General features: G+C 42.5%; 1 protein-coding gene across 2 annotated transcripts in view; it reads left to right on the plus strand.

Moving 5' to 3' along the window:
• Positions 1-20,421, plus strand: part of VPS33A (VPS33A core subunit of CORVET and HOPS complexes) — a 31,386-nt gene extending 10,965 nt beyond the window's left edge. The window contains exons 5-13 of one of the 2 annotated variants that reach the window (XM_038574945.1): positions 7,220-7,336; positions 8,281-8,455; positions 9,873-10,066; positions 11,430-11,556; positions 12,431-12,498; positions 13,068-13,205; positions 15,185-15,322; positions 16,939-17,107; positions 17,889-20,421. In XM_038574945.1, the coding sequence (XP_038430873.1) occupies positions 7,220-7,336; positions 8,281-8,455; positions 9,873-10,066; positions 11,430-11,556; positions 12,431-12,498; positions 13,068-13,205; positions 15,185-15,322; positions 16,939-17,107; positions 17,889-18,070 (1,308 nt within the window). In that variant the 3' untranslated portion in view covers positions 18,071-20,421. The remainder of the gene's footprint in view (positions 1-7,219; positions 7,337-8,280; positions 8,456-9,872; positions 10,067-11,429; positions 11,557-12,430; positions 12,499-13,067; positions 13,206-15,184; positions 15,323-16,938; positions 17,108-17,888) is intronic. The other variant, XM_038574947.1, reaches the window with a different exon arrangement.
• Positions 20,422-21,812: the final 1,391 nt, after the last annotated feature.

Consider the following 21,812-nt stretch of genomic DNA (forward strand, 5'->3'; position numbering starts at 1 on the left):
GTTTGTCCTTCTCCGACTGACTTGCTTCACTCAGCATAATACCCTCCAGTTCCATCCACATTGAAGCAAATGGTGGGTATTTGTCATTTCTAATGGCTGAGGAATATTCTATGTATACATAGACCACATCTTCTTTATCCAGTCATCTTTTGATGGACACCGAGGCTCCTTCCACAGTTTGGCTATTGTGGCCATTGCTGCTATAAACATCGGGGTGCAGGTGTTCCGGCGTTTCATTGCATCTGTATCTTTGGGGTAAATCCCCAACAGTGCAATTGCTGGGTCGTAGGCCAGGTCTATTTTTAACTCTTTCAGGAACCTCCACACAGTTTTCCAGAGAGGCTGCACCAGTTCACATTCCCACCAACAGTGTAAGAGGGTTCCCTTTTCTCCGCATCCTCTCCAACATTTGTGGTTTCCTGCCTTGTTAATTTGCCCCATTCTCACTGGTGTGAGGTGGTATCTCATTGTGGTTTTGATTTGTATTTCCCTGATGGCAAGTGATGCAGAGCATTTTCTCATGTGCATGTTGGCCATGTCTATGTCTTCCTCTGTGAGATTTCTCTTCAGTCTTTTGCCCATTTCATGATTGGATTGTTTCTTTGGCATTGAGTTTAATAAGTTCTTTATAGATCTTGGAAACTAGCCCTTTATCTGATACGTCATTTGCAAATATCTTCTCCCATTCTGTAGGTTGTCTTTGAGTTTTGTTGACTGTATCCTTTGCTGTGCAAGGAAGTCCCAATAGTTCATTTTTGCTTTTGTTTCTTTTGCTTTCGTGGATGTATCTTGCAAGAAGTTACTGTGGCCGAGTTCAAAAAGGGTGTTGCCTGTGTTCTCCTCTAGGATTTTGATGGAATCTTGTCTCACATTTAGATCTTTCATCCATTTTGAGTTTATCTTTGTGTATGGTGCAAGAGAGTGGTCTAGTTTCATTCTTCTGCATGTGGATGTCCAATTTTCCCAGCACCATTTATTGAAGAGACTGTCTTTCTTCCAGTGGATAGTCTTTCCTCCTTTATCGAATATTAGTTGACCATAAAGTTGAGGGTCCACTTCTGGGTTCTCTATTCTGTTCCATTGATCTGTGTGTCTGTTTTTGGTGCCAGTACCACACTGTCTTGATGACCACAGCTTTGTAGTACAACCTGAAATCTGGCATTGGGATGCCCCCAGATATGGTTTTCTTTTTTAAAATTCCCCTGGCTATTCGGGGTCTTTTCTGATTCCACACAAATCTTAAAATAATTTGTTCTAACTCTCTGAAGAAAGTCCATGGTATTTTGATAGGGATTGCATTAAACGTGTAAATTGCCCTGGGTAACATTGACATTTTCACAATATTAATTCTGCCAATCCATGAGCATGGAATATTTTTCCATCTCTTTGTGTCTTTCTCAATTTCTTTCAGAAGTGTTCTATAGTTTTTAGGGTATATATCCTTTACCTCTTTGGTTAGGTTTATTCCTAGGTATCTTATGCTTTTGGGTGCAATTGTAAATGGGATTGACTCCTTAATTTCTCTTTCTTCAGTCTTATTGTTAGTGTATAGAAATGCCACTGATTTCTGGGCATTGATTTTGTATCCTGCCACACTACCGAATTGCTGTATGAGTTCTAGCAATCTTGGGGTGGAGGCTTTTGGGTTTTCTATGTAGAGTATCATGTCATCTGCGAAGAGGGAGAGTTTGACTTCTTCTTTGCCAATTTGAATGCCTTTAATGTCTTTTTGTTGTCTGATTGCTGAGGCTAAGACTTCCAGTAATATGTTGAATAGCAGTGGTGAGAGTGGACATCCCTGTCTTGTTCCTGATCTTAGGGGAAAGGCTCCCAGTGCTTCCCCATTGAGAATGATATTTGCTGTGGGCTTTTCGTAGATGGCTTTTAAGATGTTGAGGAATGTTCCCTCTATCCCTACACTCTGAAGAGTTTTGATCAGAAATGGATGCTGTATTTTGTCAAATGCTTTCTCTGCATCTAATGAGAGGATCATATGGTTCTTGGTTTTTCTCTTGCTGATATGATGAATCACCTTGATTGTTTTACGGGTGTTGAACCAGCCTTGTGTCCCGGGGATAAATCCTACTTGGTCATGGTGAATAATTTTCTTAATGTATTGTTGGATCCTGTTGGCTAGTATCTTGTTGAGAATTTTTGCATCCATGTTCATCAGGGATATTGGTCTGTAATTCTCCTTTTTGGTGGGGTCTTTGTCTGGTTTTGGAATTAAGGTGATGCTGGCCTCATAGAACGAATTTGGAAGTACTCCATCACTTTCTATCTTTCCAAACAGCTTTAGGAGAATAGGTATGGTTTCTTCTTTAAAAGTTTGATAGAATTCCCCTGGGAAGCCATCTGGTCCTTGACTTTTGTGACTTGGGAGGTTTTTGAGGACTGCTTCAATTTCCTCCCTGGTTATTGGCTTGTTCAGGTTTTCTATTTCTTCCTGTTCCAGTTTTGGTAGTTTGTGGCTTTCCAGGAATGCGTCCATTTCTTCTAGATTGCCTAATTTATTGGCGTATAGCTGTTCATAATATGTTTTTAAAATCGTTTGTATTTCCTTGGTGTTGGTAGTGATCTCTCCTTTCTCATTCATGATTTTATTAATTTGAGTCTTCTCTCTCTTCTTTTTAATAAGGCTGGCTAATGGTTTATCTATCTTATTAATTCTTTCAAAGAACCAACTCCTGGTTCTGTTGATCTGTTCCACAGTTCTTCTGGTCTCGATTTCGTTGAGTTCTGCTCAAACCTTTATTAACTCTCTTCTTCTGCTGGGTGTAGGATCTATTTGCTGTTTTTTCTCTAGCTCCTTTATGTGTAAGGTTAGCTTTTGTATTTCCCCCTTAGGACTGCTTTTGCTGCATCCCAAAGATTTTGAACGGTTGTATCTTCATTCTCATTAGTTTCCATGAATCTTTTTAATTCTTCCTTAATTTCCTGGTTGACCCTTTCATCTTTTAGCAGGATGGTCCTTAACCTCCACGTGTTTGAGGTCCTTCCAAACTTCTTGTTGTGATTTAGTTCTTTTTTTTTTTTTTGTAGGACTTTTTTTTTTATTTATGATAGTCACAGAGAGAGAGAGGCGCAGAGACATAGGCAGAGGGAGAAGCAGGCTCCATGCGCTGGGAGCCTGATGTGGGATTCGATCCCGGGTCTCCAGGATCACGCCCTGGGCCAAAGGCAGGCGCCAAACTGCTGCGCCACCCAGGGATCCCGTGATTTAGTTCTAATTTCAAGGCATTATGGTCTGAGAATATGCAGGGAACGATCCCAATCTTTTGGTATCAGTTCAGACCCGATTTGTGACCCAGTATGTGGTCTATTCTGGAGAAAGTTCCATGTGCCCTTGAGAAGAATGTGTATTCAGTTGAGTTTGAATGTAAAGTTCTGTAGATATCTGTGAAATCCATCTGGTCCAGTGTATCATTTAAAGCTCTCGTTTCTTTGGAGATGTTGTGCTTAGAAGACCTATCGAGTATAGAAAGAGCTAGATTGAAGTCACCAAGTATAAGTGTATTATTATCTAAGTATTTCTTCACTTTGGTTATTAATTGATATATTTGGCAGCTCCCACATTCGGGGCATATATATTGAGGATTGTTAAGTCCTCTTGTTGGATAGATCCTTTAAGTATGATATAGTGTCCCTCTTCATCTCTCACTACAGTCTTCGGGGTAAATTTTAGTTTATCTGATATAAGGATGGCTACCCCTGCTTTCTTTTGAAGACCATTCGAATAGTAAATGGTTCTCCAACCTTTTATTTTCAGGCTGTAGGTGTCCTTCTGTCTAAAATGAGTCTCTTGTAGACAGCAAATAGATGGGTCCTGCTTTTTTATCCAGTCTGAAACCCTGTGCCTTTTGATGGGGTCATTAAGCCCGTTCATGTTCAGAGTTACTATTGAGAGATATGAGTTTAAGTGTCACCATGGTATCTATTCAGTCCTTGTTTTTGTGGATTGTTCCACTGAACTTAAAGGGGAATTTTGAGAGTCCCCCTTAAAATTTCATGCAGAGCTGGTTTGGAGGTCACATATTCTTTCAGTTCCTGCCTGTCTTGGAAGCTCTTTATCTCTCCTTCCATTTTGAATGAGAGCCTTGCTGGATAAAGTATTCTTGGTTGCATGTTCTTCTCATTTAGGACCCTGAATATATCCTGCCAGCCCTTTCTGGCCTGCCAGGTCTCTGTGGAGATGTCTGCTGTTACCCTAATACTCCTCCCCATAAAAGTCAGGGATTTCTTGTCTCTTGCTGCTTTAAGGATCTTCTCTTTATCTTTGGAATTTGCAAGCTTCACTATTAAATGTCGAGGTGTTGAACGGTTTTTATTGATTTTAGGGGGGGATCTCTCTATTTCCTGGATCTGAATGCCTGTTTCCCTTCCCAGATTAGGAAAGTTTTCAGCTAGGATTTGTTCAAATACATATTCTGGCCCTCTGTCCCTTTCGGCGCCCTCGGGAACACCAATTAAACGTAGGTTTTTCTTCCTCAGGCTGTCGTTTATTTCCCTTAATCTATCTTCATGGTCTTTTAATTGTTTGTCTCTTTTTCCCTCAGTTTCCCTCTTTGCCATCAACTTGTCTTCTATGTCACTCACTCGTTCTTCTACCTTGTTAACCCTCGTCGTTAGGACTTCTAGTTTGGATTGCATCTCATTCAATTGATTTTTAATTTCTGCCTGATTGGATCTAAATTCTGCAGTCATGAAGTTTCTTGAGTCCTTTATGCTTTTTTCTAGAGCCACCAGTAGCTGTATTATAGTGCTTCTGAATTGGCTTTCTGACATTGAATTGTAATCCAGATTTTGTAACTCTGTGGGAGAGAGGACTGTTTCTGATTCTTTCTTTTGAGGTGAGGTTTTCCTTCTAGTCATTTTGCTCAGTGCAGAGTGGCCAAAAACAAGTTGTATTGGGAAAAGGAGAAAAAGAGAGGCGAGAAAGAAGGAAAGAAAAGAGAAAAAGAAAAGAGAAAAAAGGAAGAAAAAAGAAAAAAGAAGAAGAAAAAGGGAAAGAAAAAGAAAGAAAGGAAAAAAGGGTGGGGGAAGGAAACAAATCAAAAAGCAAAAACAACAACAACAACAAAATCCACGGGGGGAGTATCTTCTGATTCTGTGTACTTTAAGTCCCTTGACTTCCCCTGGAACTTGTCCGTCGAGCTGGTCTTCTGGGGGAGGGGCCTGTTGTGCTGATTTTCAGGTGTTAGCACTTTGGGGAGCTGCTCTGCCCCCTGCCTGGTGCAGGGCTCAGTGGGGGTTGTTTACCCCGTGAGGCCCCAGGAGGAACAACCCCAGTGGCGGGGCCAGCTCTGGAGCCCTGGAGTCAGCCTCCGCAGTAACTCCGGAGCTCTCCGTCTGCAGGGCCTGGAGGCTCCGGGGCGGGGCCGCTGATCTGCTCAGCTGGGGGCAGGAGCGTCCTTGCGGTCCTGGGCCCTCCGGTCCTCTGCCTGTCCTGGGGGAGGCCGGATCCTGGGCTGTGTCCCGGCGCCCTGTGCTCCGGTCCGCGCTGTTGGATTCGCGCTCCCGGTGGCGCAGCCCCCTCCGCGGAGCCGCCGCCCGAGCCCCTTCGAGCTGCTCCTGGAGCCGCCGCCCGAGCCCCTCCGAGCTGTTCCCGGAGCCGCCGCCCGAGCCCCTCCGAGCTGCTCCCGCCCCGCAGCCCCCTCCGCGGAGCCGCCGCCCGAGCCCCCCCGAGCTGCTCCGGGTCCCCCCGTGCGCGCTGCAGCCCTTAGGGAGCTCGGCGCACTCTCCCGGGGCGCAGGTGTCTGTTACTGTCCCGGGGAGCCCGAGGGCATCCCCGCCCTCCTGGGTCCTGCTCCAACTCCCCGCGAGCCCCTTTCCGCCCGGGAAGGTCGGTGCAGCTCCTGCTTCTCCGGGACGGGGCTCTCCTGTCCTGGGGACACTCGCCCCGGCCTCAGCCCGGCTCCTCGCGGGGCCCCTCCCCCCTGGAGGCCTTTGTTTCTTTATTTCTTTTTCCCCGTCTTCCTACCTTGATAGAAGCGCGAACTCTTCTCACTGTAGTGTTCCAGCTGGTCTCTCTTTAAATCTCAGGCCGAATTCGTAGATTTTCAGGATGATTTGAAGGTTTTCTAGGTAATTTGGTGGGGACAGGTGACTTGGGGACCCTCCTCTTCCGCCATCTTGCCCCTCCTCCCCGGAGACAGAAGCTTAAGCGGGCTCCATTCCCAGCATGGAGCCTCAGAACTTGATCACATGACCCTGAGATTATGGCTGGAACCGAAATCAAGTATCGATGCTTAAAACAATTGAGCCACCGAAGTGCCTCATATACCATTTGACTTTATGAGCAGATGATTGTGAAAGCAATCCAAACAATTCCACATAATGAAAGCTAATATTTATTAAGCACTTACTGTGTGCTTCAAGTGCTGGGATTTAATGTTTTATGTACATTATCTTTGGTTACTTGTTACACTATGTGGAATGTACTCCCTTCTACAGAAGAGTAAATTGAGGCACAGAGGTTCTCTAACTGGTCTTAGGGAGCAGCTAGGGAAGTGGCACAGAGGGGCTCAGATCAAGGCATCCTGAGGCAACAGCTGTGTTCTCACCTGTCAGTGTGAAAACCGAGCACTTCCCCTCTCACTTCCCAACTGGTTTTGTGTGTACTCTGTTGGCCTTTACAAAATATATCTTATATATTTTATAAAGTAAAATGTATTTTCTAAAAATGAGATCATACTTTGAAGATTGCTCAGCTACTTCTTTTCACTTCTCAGGATATTAGGACAGTTGTTGTCAGCATATATGAAAATTTCATGTTTGTCAAAACTGCTAAGTATTTTGTTGTGTGGTCCTCTGGCCCTTTTGGGGTCAAAGTATATGTTTCTTTGTGGATATTAGCATGTGGCCTTCCCAAAATGTCACATCAAAGTCTGCACTCCCCACAGTAAGTGAGAGAATCCATTCTCATTGTCAGTCTTTGTTAATCAGTTTACCTAAGAGTTGATAAATAAGAATTGGCTTGCTTGGTGAACACTTTTCTTCCAGAAGGTTCTGCTGGTTGCTTCCAGAGCTGCATCCTAGTAGCAAAGCCGTTGGTCTTGTGTTCTAGACTGTCCAACAGCAGCTTGACCAAACGGTCTTGAGTCTCCCGCTTTCCAGGCAAAGTGGAAAATAAGAGGAAAATCCCAGTGCCAGACAGAGGCAGGCACCCAGTGAGCAGCCAGTCACTGTGGCTAACAGTAACCACCCTTTCTCCCCGCAGGAGTGCTACCTGGAGAGTGACCAGACGAGCCTCTACCATGCAGCTAAGGGGCTGATGACCCTGCAGGCTCTGTATGGAACAATCCCCCAAATCTTTGGGAAAGGAGAGTGTGCCAGGGTAAGAAATGGCACATGTTTCTGGGGTAATGAAAGGGGTGCCCTGGTACCCAAAAGGGGAACAGTAGGAAGCTATTTACAGATAAATACAGTCAGTCCTATTGATTTATGAATTTACCTAATTACTGAAATGTACTTTTAACCCCAAAATTGATATTCACAATGTTTTGCGAACATGTCAAGAGTGGCAAAGACATTTGAGTTGTCCAATGTGCATGTACCCAGCTGATGTCCAGTAAAGTGAAGCTCTGCCTTGCTTTGGCTCTCAGGCTATAAACAGGTGTCCTTTTTACCACTAAATAGTCCCTTGCACTACTTAAGACCACATTTTTGCATTTTTGCACTTTTTTTGGTGATTTCACTATTTAACACAGCCCGGAGGTAGTCCTGAGGCACTGCCCAGTGTCCCTGAGCTCAGGAAGGTTGGGGTGTGCCTTACCAAGAGAATACCTTTGTTGGCTAACGCCCTCAGGCGTTAGAGCGATAGCACTGTTGACTATGAGTTCTTTGTTGGTGAATCAACAATATATACTAAATAAAGTGTCTTTAGATAGAAACCACATAAAACAAGGTTACACATTCATTAGTTGATAAAAATGTTGTGACGAGAGACTTGAAGGAGCCTCACCTCGAGTCAGTGTTCAAGGCGACTTTACAGGAGTCCAGTGAATAACAGGAATAGACGGCATCTGAGTTTGTGCCTCACTGAGTAGTGGCTGCCGTCGGTGCACATGTACATGTTGGAGTGGGTGGCCAACAGCAGATGCTTTTCTCTGTTTATTTTCGATCAATTTCACTCTTCTATAGTTTTTCTTTTCTTTTTCTTTTTTCTTTTTTCTTTTTTTTTTTTTTTTACTTTTTTTGATTGTCTTTCTGTTTTTAGCTACATATTAAAATCTGCTAATTCCCAGAAACATCCCACATGATCCAATGTTTTGTTTCCAGCAAGTGGCCAATATGATGATCAGGATGAAGAGAGAGTTTACAGGAAGCCAAAATTCAATATTTCCCGTTTTTGATAATCTCTTGTTGCTCGATCGAAATGTGGATTTATTAACTCCTCTTGCTACTCAGCTTACATATGAAGGACTCATTGATGAAATCTATGGCATTCAGAACAGTAAGTAAAGTGGCATCTGTGTTGACTGAAAGGTCATCAGATAAAAATATCCAAAAGTTTTTTTTTTTTTTTTTTTTTTTGAGGAAGTGCTTTCTTTGGACATAAATCAGAGGATATTTGAGAAAATAAAAATACAGGGTGATCCCTGGGTAGCTGAGTGGTTGAGCATCTGCCTTTGACCCAGGGCCTGATCCCGGAGTTCTGGGAATGAGTTCCACATCAGGCTTCCTGCATGGAGCCTCCTTCTCCCTCTGTTTGTGTCTCTGCCTCTCTCTGTGTGTCTCTCATGAATAAATAAATAAAATCTTTAAAAAAGAAAAGAAAAATACTGACTTTTGGCTTTCAGACTCCGGATTAGACAAAGTCCCAGCAAAACTGCTATTGTCTGTCCCACAAAGGCTGGTGGATGCTTAGTTTGCAGAACTGTGCTTGTCTTCATGAAGACAAATGGCCCTGGGTTAGATACAAGTGACACTGCAGTTTGGAGAATGCAGACCATCATGGCTGGCAGTTGTTTGGGAAAGCTTGTTGGAGAGGTGGCATTTGCCTTGCATTTGGGGAGGGGTATGTGTGGAGGGGGCGTGGCAAGGGGCAGGCCACACATCATAGAAGCAGGGATGCCACAGTAGAGATTGCAGTGGGCGCATCTGGGGAAGGGCTGACTCTTGAGGTTGGGACACCAGATGGAAGACTGGGGATGCTAGCTTTTAGGTGTAACAGATTATTCGATCAAAGGTCACAAACCTGTTTGTTTGATTTGGGCCCACGTGATGCTTGTTTATTTCTTTCTCTTTTTTTAAAAAATTATTTATTGGGCAGCCTGGGTGGCCCAGTGGTTTAGCACCGCCTTTAGCCCAGGGAGTGATGCTGGGGTTCCGGAATCAAGTCCCATGTTGGGCTCCCTGCATGGAGCCTGCTTCTCCCTCTGCCTGTGTGTCTGCCAATCTCTCTCTCTCCCTCTCTCTTTCTCTCTCTCTCTCTCTGTGTGTTTCTCATGAATAAATAAAATCTTTTTTAAAAATTATTTATTTATTCACGAGAGAGGCAGAGACATAGAGGGAGAATCAGTCTCCCTGTGGGGAGCCCAGTGTGGGACTCCATCCCAGGACCCCAGAGTTATGACCTGAGCCAAAAGCCAGGTCACTCAACCACTGAGCCAGCCAGGTGCCCCGATGCTTGTTTATTTCTGTCAGCATTTAACATCTTAGAAATGTTTAATAATAAAACCAATTTACTTATTTATGATCAAAGTGTACTCTGATTGTGGAAAACTCAAAACCTCAGTGCTCTCTGCTATTGTTTCCTAAAGCTGGCTTACTTCTCTCCTGGGTTGGAAAACCTTGTTTTGTGCCTGGGTGCTGGATCTGTTCATCCAGTGAACACACACAGGTGCTTGTTCCCTTCCACTGCCGCTCAGGTTATGTGAAGTTACCTCCGGAGAAATTTGCACCAAAGAAACAGGGTGATGGTGGGAAGGATCTGCCCACAGAAGCAAAGAAACTTCAGCTGAATTCCGCAGAGGAGCTCTATGCTGAGATCCGCGACAAAAACTTCAACGCGGTGGGCTCTGTGCTTAGCAAGAGAGCGAAGGTGATCTCTGCAGCATTTGAGGTGAGGCAGTGTGGCTGTCTTGCTGCTGCTCTTGGTCACGGGCTAGACTGCCCATCCCACGAGGAGAGGAAGAGCCTGCAGAGGTACAGCCAGAAACTGGGCTTCGGTGCAGGTGCACATTTCTCTCCCAAGGAACTGGGGGTCCCTAGGGTTTCTTTTGGAACCTGGTCCCCGACCCATGATAGAAGGTGTTTAGTTTGCTCCTTCTTTGTGGGGTGGCGGGAACAGTGGTTGCAGGCTTTTGTCATAAATATTTGTTTTACCTTTGTCTTTTTCATAATTTCCTACTTCACTCAAGAGGAAGCCGGGTGTACCATAAATAAAAGATCTTCTAGAATAGAACTTGCGGGTTTGTGGTGAGAGCTCTAAGTTTAGCCAGCATGCCAGCAGCAGAGGAGCCCTGCAGAGGTGGTGGGTGACAGTGAGACAGGCACTTCATTATCACCTTCCTGCCTCCTCTTGCCTGGTCACTCATTTACTCTTGGGTGAGCTCATTTTGGAAACAGAAATTCAGTAAGAGGATAAGCCCTGAATATTTAGACTTTGGAAATGTAAAACTGGGAGGAGTTTTGAAAACTAATTTTTCACCAAGTATGTATTTCTAGATTTCATCTTTCTAAGGGATTATATTCATTAATTGACTTTCACATTTCACACTTTACATTTGATTTACATGGTTAAATTTAGCAAAAAACATTCCCATCACTAAGCAAGGTTCACTTTGTTCATGGACAGTCTTCAGGATTGAGATTCAGCAGTAAGAATGCTTTTTTTTTTTTTATTACAGAGGACACTTTTTGCTCTTTACATCTCTTAACATAATGTTTTTGTTTTTTCCTCAGAAGTGTTTGTGGGTAACCTAATAGTGCACCCGCAAATACTCAGATGCCCACAGATACCAATCATTATATGAGCCCCAGCATAGTAGGAGAAAACCTCACAAGTTTGCTCTCTGAAGAACTACTGACACAGTAATCAGGCACTGTGGACTCATCTTTTCTCTTTTTTTTGTAACATCACAGCTGGTTTTGGCCTGATTTATTTGTATTCTGTTCTTTCTTTCCCACTGATTATAAATTAAACATCTCTGAGCAACAGAACAGAACACTTACAAATAAAATATCTTGGGGCACCTGGGTGGCTCAGTTTGTTAACATCTGACCCTTGATTATGGTTCAGGTCATGATCTTGGGGTAGTGGAATCAAGCCCCATGTTGAGCTCTATGCTCAGCGTGGAGTCTCCTTGTTCCTCTTGCTCTGCTGCTTCCCCACTTGTCTCTCAGAAATAAACAAACAAACAAACAAATAAATAAATATCTTTAAAAGCAAAATAATTATGCATTTGCCATTTCATCCATTTCAGGAAAGGCACAATGCTAAGACAGTTGGAGAGATCAAGCAGTTTGTTTCCCAGCTGCCCCACATGCAGGCAGCAAGAGGCTCACTTGCAAACCACACCTCAATTGCTGAGTTAATCAAGGATGTTACCAGTGAGTATCCTTTGGAGTGATGATTTTCATCAGGCTGACTTGCATACACAATGTCTGACAGCAGGGTCATGGGCACCATGATACCTCCTTGGGAAAGGCAGTTCTATTTGAATATTGTATGTTATTCTCAGTGTTAAGTGTATATATGTTCAAAGTTAAATGTTTCATTTGTGGTTAACTCATTTTCCCCATTATTTATTTAATACTAAAATAAAATATTTGTAGTGATAAGAGAAGAAAAACTTCTGTAAGTTTGCCACTGTAATGAGGCTCTTTTTTAAGTCTAGGTTTTTCTCTCTTGTTAAGGGTTATTTAATCAAAGCATTGTGATGTTTCTGCTTTTGTTTTTGTCTTTCCCTTGGAAACCTCCTGCAGAATTGGTAGAGAGATCATACATTGAGTATTTTGAAAGAGCTCAGAAGATGTATATTAAGCCGAAGACGAGTTTATTCATAAAATGTGGGTGCTGTAGATTATGAAGCTTACTTTGAAACTGCAGTAAAACGTGGTTTTGGAAAATCAGCCCTTTGTTTTCATGTTACTACAAAGCAGTTAAAACTGGGTTGAATTTGATGATGAGAGTGAAGTGCTAGGGAGATTAGCTTTCCCTGTGACCGAGGCAGAATTCTTGGGATCTGTATTGAGTCCTAAGGACAGCAAAGGAGTACAGTGGTCAACTACATGTCGATGTAATTTAGGAGCATGTTGTAGGGTTTTCCATGTTTTTAGAAGATTGTTTTCAGATGACAGTTTGAACCTTTTGCTTTCTTTTTTTGCACATCTTGTTTCTTAATTCTGTGTAGAAAAGCACACTGTTGAAATAAATCAACATTTATTTAATTTCTAAGTTGCAAATTTGCTAATTACATTTTAGCTTCTGAAGACTTCTTTGATAAACTAACAGTGGAGCAGGAGTTTATGTCTGGAGTAGACACTGATAAGGTATGTGAACAGTAAAATTAACAAGTCATTGGTGATTTATCAAATGTAAGATTATAGCTAGAAAAGCAACTGTTTTGATTCTCATGCTCTGCCAAGGTATTTTTAAGAGCAAGTGCAAGTGGAAGTATAGATTTCACCAAGTCATGGATATTTAACGTTGCTCTGTGTGGTGCTTTCTGCAGTACATGGAGTGATGAAGACCCAGCCCTGAAATCCATTTTTAAGACCAATAGTAGATATTTGCCTTCTGAGGCAATTGCCCATATAATTCCTTTAAATATCCACTTCTATTAATAAATTTAAAATTATTGCATTTCTGGAAGATTCTCTATTTTCTAAAAAAGCTCCTGTTACATTGTGGTCAATAAATCGCTTCTCTTACTGAGACAGACTCAGGTCACACACACTCCAGACATTCCACAGCCTCTCGGAAGGCTGTGTGCTGTGTTCAGACAGGCAGCTGCATTGCCTCAGAGTGTATTCCACTTTGAAAAATCATTGTAAATACCAAGTTCATTAGGCCCCCCAAACTGGATGCTGGAATACATACCTAGGTATTTTGTTTCCAGGTCAACAGTTACATCGAAGACTGTATTGCCCAGAAGCACCCACTGATCAAGGTGTTAAGACTAGTTTGCCTCCAGTCCGTGTGCAATAGTGGGCTCAAACAAAAGGTTCTGGATTATTATAAAAGAGAAATTCTCCAGGTCAGTAGATTTCAGATTATTAATGTATCAAGGGAGAAAACATTAAAAAAAAATACTGCTTAAAGCTCCTATTTTGGTATATTGTTTTCACATCTTTTAAATTTTTTTGACACCTTGATGGGGTTGTCCTTGGTACGGATCACTATTTACTGTGTTAGCATAATAATAACAGCTAATGTTTATTGAGCATTTACCATGGGCCAGGCTCTAGTGAAAGAGCTTTATTGTATTCAATTGTTTAATCCTCACTGCAGCTCTGTGAGTTAGATGCTGTTAACATCCCTACTTCATGGATGAAAAAACTGAGGCACAAGGTAGTTTTGTAGCTTGCCCAAGGTCACCCCGCTAGTAAATGGCAAAGCCAGTGACAGAGCCCAGAGAACTGGGGTCTGGTGCCCACTCTTAACCAGATTGCATTTGATAGAGGAAGGGACCTTTTTGCAAATTTTCTGATAACAATTCCTTAGCAAACGTACTTACATCAAGCCTCTTTTACTTCATAATTAACAAAAGGCCACAATTATTTTAAAAATTCTCCTCTTTGTTTGAAAATGTCTCAGGTAGTATTTATTTGCTATTACCAGCCACAGTTAAGTACATTATGGTTAAAACTAAATGCTCAATTTTGGGGGGATATTTTGTTTTGTTTTTTAAAAAATTACATAGATAACACATGCATTCTCATTATATAAAATTCAAATAAGGTAAAGTGTCTGGAGCAACATGTGAAGCAACATGTGATCCGGAGTAATGTGTGATCATTCCTGCACCTCACTCACACCCCCATCTCCCTCCACAAATAGGACCAATGGCAATAGTTTGGTTTGTGTGTTTCCAGACTCCCTTGTTTGCTTTTATATACAAATAATATTTATGAACACAGACTCTGTGGTGAGCCTGGCTGCATCCATGTCCCAGCTCTGTTACTAAGTACCCACATGACCTTGGGCAAGTGATTTAAGTGTCTCTATAAAATGGGGATAGTAATACCACCCAGCTGTCAGGTTATAATAAAGAAACTGAGTGTGATGTGTTCACAAGAGAACACTGCCCCCCCCACACACACAGAAAGTGTTATGTAAGTGTTGGCTATCACTATTATTATTAACCATTTTTTTAAACAAATAAAATTGGACTGTACATAGTATTCTGCTATTATATTTTTTGTCCTTAAGGGGTGCCTGGGTGGTGCAGTGGGTCGAATATCCAACTCTTGGTTTCAGCTTAGGTCATGATCTCAGGGTCATGAGATTGAGCCTGATTTGGAGCTCTACACTCAGTGGGGAGTCTGCTTGAGATTCTCTCTCCTTCTCCTTCTGCCCCTCCTGCTCACACTGTCTCTCTCTCTCAAATAAATTAATTAAAAAAAAGAATATATCCAGATCTTTCTTATCAAGATGTGTAGATCTGCCTCATTCCTTTTTTTTTTTTTTTAAGATTTTATTTATTTATTCATGAGAGACACACAGAGAGGCAGAGACACAGGCTGAGGGAGAAGCAGGCCCCATGCAGGGAGCCTGATGTGGGACTCGATCCGGGGTCCCCAGGATTACGCCCTGGGCCGAAGGCGGCACTGAACCACTGAGCCACCCGGGCTGCCCTGCCTCATTCTTTTTTTTAAAAAAATCTAATTATATCCCATATAAAATATATATTAATTTATTTGATGCTCACTTAAATTAGGTCCATAAATTCTGACTTTAAAGTAAAAACTTTAAATCCTTCTTTGAAGCAGTGAAATGGATTAATTGTAACAGGCAAGCAGGCGTCATCCTCCTCACTGCCCCTGTGCCCATAGACAGTCATTACGTGGACTTTGGTAACGTGCCCTAGGGTACAAACTAATTTTAGTATATGTGCTGCTGAAGCAAGCACTCTAGGGTACAAACTAAATTAATTTGTTGGAAGTTCTCTTTTTTAGAAAGTGGCAGAAACCCTTTTCCTGATATGACATCAATGCCAAACAACTTGTCTTGCAGACATATGGCTATGAGCACATATTGACATTATACAACTTAGAGAAGGCTGGCCTGCTGAAACCACAGACAGGAGGCAGAAACAATTACCCAACAATCCGGAAAACGCTACGCCTCTGGATGGATGATGTGAATGAACAGGTGAGACACACCCCTCCACTTCAACTCACTTTTCCTACCGGTTAGTGGTTTATCATGACCACATAGGCTACTTGATTTATACATCCATGCTGCCCTTTGTAGAAGCTGTTTCCTAATTTTTTTGAGAAAGTAGTACATTCATATATGATATCTTTCAGAATCCCAGCAGGGAACAGAGGGTACTCTGACACTGGGTAGTTTGAAGAGAGTTTCATAAGATGGGGGAGCTGGTGAAAGGCTTGCAGTGGGGAATCCTTACCAGCCTGGGCCTGAGGGCAAGGAGAGGGAACGGTTGTAGAAACCTGTTCCAGAACCTGGAGGAAAGAGCTGTGTGGGGAGACCACCTGACAAGACGAAGGACACGGCCAGCATCCAGTAGTATCACAGACAGGAAGCCAGGGCAGGAACGAACACTCCCCAGGTGCTGTCTGGTGCCTTCCATTGGCCGGACCCAAAGAGGGTGTGGGAGCACATCGGCGCAGAGCCTACAGGTTTGCCTCCTGGACACAGAGCACGGGGGTTAGGGGTAGGGGTGAATGTGTGGAAGGATCTGGAAGATGTCCAGCACATGTAGTAGAAATGTCGGCTGGTACAGAAATAAGGCAAACAGTGAAAAGTCAGGTTCCCTCCACATCTCTCCCTGGTTTTCCCTTAGAAGGTACCACTGTAACCAGTTCTTTATCCTTCCAGGAAGAGTCTATGTATCTACAGACATTTTCACATAAATAAATAATGCATATTTTTTTACCATTGGCCTCCAAAGTAGAGGGCACTTTCACTTTGCTTTACATTTATTGTTGATTCCAGTTTTTCTAAATTTCTTTCTCTATTATTTTTTTTTTTGGACTTCCATAGGAAATTTATCAGGCAGCCTCCTGCAACAAAAGCTACTAATTAAAAAGTCTCCTCTACCAGTGGCAAAATTGAATTATCTTTCCCTGAGGGTAATAGAGATACTCTTACTTTCTATGTTGTACAGTATACAAAATATATTAGTTCCACTGCCCTCACTGTTCCGCCCTGCCTCTCCCCACCCCAACCACCATTTCACACTGTATCCTGAAGATCCTTCTGTGATCCACCTCCTTCTTTTTTTGTAAGTTTTTAATTGCTGCATAGTGGTTTTGGAGATAAATCTCAATTTATGATTTAACAGATTTCTCTTGATAGAAATTCAGGTTGTTTCCAGTCTTTTGTGAGTACACACGGTGTTGCAGTTAATACATGTGTGTTTTGGTCTGTTCTGGCACACAAGCCCCTCTGTAGGATAAATGCCTGGAAATAGAATGGCCGGATTTGAGTGATATGCTCATTGTTACTTAGCTAGAGAGTGCCACATTGCCCTCCGAGAAGTTTGTTGGCAAAGCAAATAATGGTGTTTCCTGGTCAGTGCCTGGAGATACTTTGAGTGGTTTTTTCAAGATCCGAGTTGAAAGTGACCCTCTGGCAGCTAAGAATCAGGCCCAGCTGGCATGAATTGGAGCAGGATGTGGCCAGAGTTTGTCTTTCTGCCTTCAAAGCCAAATCACATAATTTTGGGTTACCCAAAAGCCACTGTCCAGTGGCTCTAAAAGTCTCCATATCAACAGGCTTTTTCCCCTTTAATCAATCAACAGAATCCCACGGACATATCGTACGTGTACAGTGGTTATGCCCCTCTCAGTGTGCGACTGGCCCAGCTCCTCTCGAGGCCCGGCTGGCGCAGTATCGAGGAAGTTCTCCGCATACTCCCAGGGCCCCACTTTGAAGAACGGCAACCATTGCCCACAGGACTGCAAAAAAAACGTGAGTCTGTGGCCTTTGTCTACGCATGATTACCTACTGTTGGTGTGGTTTTCATGGATCAGGAGTTGCTTTGTGAAGTACATTTGTAAGGCACTCAGGAGTCAGTCCAGTATACCTCTCTTGTTAGTTGCTAACGTATAGTGTAAGCACTAGAACCCATCATTCCCTCAGGAGCAGCAGCTTTCAACCTCTGAGTTTAGGGTCTCAGTAGTTAGAAAAATCATTGAATTCAAAATCATGTTGTTGAGTTTCAAATGAACTGTCTGTACCAAGACACCATTAACTTTTTTTCCTTATATATGATGCCATTTTGTTGTTGTTTTAAGATTTATTAACTTTAGAGAGACAAGGAGAGTGAGCAAAAGTAGGGGCAGAAGGAAAGAGAATTTCAGGCAGACCCCCTGCTGAGACTCTCTTCTGACTTCGGGCTCCATCCCAGGACCCTGAGATCATGACCGGAGCTGAAGGCAGGTACTTTAACCAACTGAACCACCCAGGCACCCCAATGATGCAGGTTTTTTTTTTAAAGATTTGTTTATTTTTAGAGAGAGAGAGAGAGAGAGTGGTAGGAGGGGCAGAGAGAGAGACTCTGCACTGAGTGTGGAGCCCAGTGTGGGGCTCAATCCCTCCACCCTGAGATCATGACCTGAGCTGAAACCGAGAGTTGGACGCTCATCCAACAGCCTTCCAGGCGCCCCTATAATGCAGTTTTTTTTTTTTTTTAATGTGGAAAGAGAGGCACCCGTAATAAATTCTCAATTCTGAAATGTTTCAATTTTAGGTCAGCCAGGAGAAAACCGAGTCACTCTGATATTTTTCCTCGGGGGTGTAACCTTTGCTGAAATCGCTGCCCTGCGATTTCTCTCCCAGCTGGAAGATGGAGGTACAGAATATGTGATTGCCACCACTAAACTAATGAATGGGTCCAGCTGGATAGAATCTCTAATGGAAAAACCTTTCTAGGGTGATCAAAGTCGACTTGAGTGAACTGCAAAAGAAACTGCTCCTTTGGAGAAGCTGCCAAAAGGAAGTGAAACATTGAAAAATAACTAACAATACAGAATTTATTTCGAGGGTCAGCTTCTTCAGTTACACTGTTTTCTCCTTTGTGCTCTTTTTGTTTTTCCAATTTCTTGAAAAAAAAAAAAAAAGAAGAAGAGAATCCACCTGGCTAACACCAAGTTGTTAATGTTCTAAGCTCAGGATTTTCGTTAGAGACCTCTGGAAATGCACTAAGGATGGTGGGGATGGATAATTTTATACAGCTGCATAAATGGGGCCAGTTTTAAAAATAAGAAGGCAGGGACTGGTGGGTACAAATGAGAAGTGGAAAGTCTCACCCCTGATAAACAGTGCTTTCTTGAAGGCACATCATGCCATGGGCAGTGGCTAGGTATTGGGGCAAGAGCTGGTCTTATCATTGAGTCAGGATTTCTTTTCCCTGCAGAGTATGGTACATTATATTTGGTGTTGTCAGCCTCTGTCTTATGTGATCACTAAGGCAAGTGTTGATTCCTTCTGCTTTCTATTCCTCTGCTTCTATAGAGCAAGAGGTGTGGAGGGACATCTTTCTCCAAATCAGAGTGTATCATCTGTCTGAGTAGCTTAATTTCTGTGGGTCTCATATTTCTCAAGAGCTTTTTACATTGAAGAATTTGAGGATTGGGAAGCAGTGTCCTGAGAATTTGCTTAGACACTATTCAAAGACACTTTCTTAGCACACATGTTGTTCACTCCATGACATTTCTATGGTAGATATCTCCACTGAGGCTTGGGTTTTTCTTCCCCACCCATTGTGGGCACCAGTACCAGCTGGTCCAACCGTGAGCAGTAGTAAGTCTTGCTTCTTTTGGCAGCACCACCTCCATGGTAATTGCCGCATGTACTTCTCTGCAGCCACACCACATTCAGCCTCTTGCATTTGTTTTACTTGAAAACAAACAGCTCCGTTTCAGTCCCTGGTCCAGTGACCTCAGCCTCCTCTGGTGCAGCTCATCGATGATCTTGGAGTCCAGTGGTCACTGCTAGCCTGCATGAGACTGTTAGCCTGTGGGGCAGAAGAGCAAGGTGTTAGTGGAGAGGCTAGAAACCCGTGTGTGCTCCCTGCCTTCCTCCTGCTCCATCCCAACATTTGGAAGTTAAATCCAAGAAGGGGACCAAATTGGTGATTTCATACCCCATGCCCAAGTCTCCCCTCTGTTGGGGGATCAAGGTCATTGTCCCTCCTCAGGCGAGTTGTGGCTTCTATTGTTTATCATTAACCACACATGTTTTTTTCTCCTTTTGTTTTGTGAGATTCTGGTAGCACACTGTGTGCTATGAGTGAAAGAGAAATTCTATTTAAAAAAAAAAAGTTCTCTTTAAGAATGAGGAGAAGAGGTCATATTTAAAAGATCTCCCTCTCATGCATTCAATTTGGCCTTGACATTCAGTATTTGGAAAATGGTCTTTAAAAAACTAGTCCTGTTTTAGAAAATCCTTTTTCAAATACTTGTTATCCCAGGGAGATTATACCTTCCATTCCCAGCTGTTGTCAGCTTCAGCCGCCTAAGTGAATGAAATCCACCTTGTTCCTCAATGTCTTTGGCTCATGGGATTCAATACAAGCCTGGTCAGGTCTCCTTGGCTGGGGTTTTTGTCCTATGAACAGATACTCAGTTGTGTCTCATGTGTCTGCATTCACTCGTGACTCTATACTTGCTTGCCCAGAGCATAGTTAGGTCAGCTCCTAAAATGCATTTAGCAGAAGACTTAAAAACATCAATTGCTCTATTTATATGCAAATAGAAAGTGGTGGATAATTATATATGACACACCTTTGTGTAAGTTCATTTAATACTTGAAACAGCCTTTGTCTCAAAGTAGTATGCCCTTACTGAGAAAGGGTATGTGAATGATACATTTATTCCTGGAGAGGGCAGATTGTTTACAGCACGTCTGGACTTCTGTTTAGTTAGGTAGACAGTTCTACCATGCCAGCAACTCCTAAAAAAGAAGTCTGTATAGATAAAGAAGCCTACCTAGGCACTGTTCTGTGTCTTACTATACACTTCTGAATTTTAGCCAACAGAGAAGTATTTGAATTGTAGTGTAACTGTAGAACAAGAGAATACAGGCATACCGAGAGATACTGTGGCTTTGGTTCCAGACCACCACAATAACGTGAATGTGGCAATAGAGTGAGTCAAATGGATTTTTTGGTTTTCCAGTGCATATAAAAATTGTTTATACTAACCTGTAATCTCTCAAGTATGCAATTACATTGTGTCTTTTAAAAAACGTGTATCCCTTAATTAAAGAATATTGGTAAAAAATGTTACCCATCACCTGAGCTTTCAGGGAGTTATAATCACTGACCACAGATCACCATAACGAATATAATAATAATGGAAAAATTTGAGATATGTGAATTACCAAAATGGGACAGACACAAATTAAGCAGATGCTGTTGGAAAGATGGCGCTAACAGACCTGTTCAATGCAAGGTTGCCACAAACCTTCAATTTGTAAACATAATATGTGGAAAGCACAACAAAATGAGGTGTGTTTGTTATGGTTGAAAGGAGGGATAAAGAACATTTAATTCTTGAAGAGCACTGGGAAGGGATTGGCCACTATAGCTCTGCCCTCACTAGAAATGGATTACAATTAATCATGACATGCTGGTCTGTCTCTTGTTCTCAGTTGTACATTACAGATTGGCCTGTCACTAGGAGGAAGTGTTTGTATTCAGCAGAAATTCAAGAAGAAATACTTTTTAAAAAAATGAACTTTGTGTCTAAAGCAGATAGGAAGAGGGATCCTGGTAAAAATGGCAAGGCATAGAAATGCAGCATCATGTAGAGAGACTGAGTTATGTCTAAAGCCAGATGTATTATATGCGGTCATAGGTTTAATGACCTGCTACAGAAAATAGAGGATTGCCCCAGCAATCTAAGAAAAAGGCAGTAATGTAAGCTTTCTCAGTTGCTCCTGTATCTAAATGAATGCAGCTGGATTTTAAGCCACATAATGTTTCTTAGCTTCAGTTACTTTGTGATGACCAGAGTCTGCAGAGGCTGGAGTACCTGACTGCTCTGAGACATCCATTTGAAGGACATGGAAGTGAAAGCAGACAGAACTGAGTCTACTTTCATAGCCTCTCTTCTTCATCTGTTGCTCTGGTGTGGGGTGAGGTATAAATCTTAGCCATACTTTCTTTCCTGTGACCAGGCAGGACACAGAAGCCCTTTGGATGACCAATTCTCTGGGGGGGCAATTACTACTTACTGGCTTCCTGAGCAGCTTGATAATGTTCTGCTCCTGTTTTCAGCAGGGCTGTGGCAGGGGCAATGATTTGATAATAACAGACCCTGATTAAATTAAGGAGCCATTTGCTTCTGGATGATGATGTTGATAAAAAGGGTTGATGTCCACACTCCCTGCTATTTTAAAGGTCAAAAAAAACAACAAAAAAACAGTCTTTAATCACAAACTACAACAAAAAGCAAAAATAATCAGAAGCAGCATAAAAGTTTGTGCTTTTCCTACATTGTTACATTTGGGAAAGGGTCTGTTCTTTATTTGCTGAAATGGTAACTGGCTCTTTTTGCATCACATTTGGAGTTGAAATTGGAAGTGGGCTCATTGGGAAGGTAACTGTATAGTGCATCTCTAAACTACTAAACTCTATAAATTAGAATCAAGCACTCAGAAGCTCTTGGTT

This window comes from Canis lupus, chromosome 26, assembly GCF_011100685.1.
Source record: "Canis lupus familiaris isolate Mischka breed German Shepherd chromosome 26, alternate assembly UU_Cfam_GSD_1.0, whole genome shotgun sequence".
NCBI lineage: Eukaryota > Metazoa > Chordata > Mammalia > Carnivora > Canidae > Canis > Canis lupus.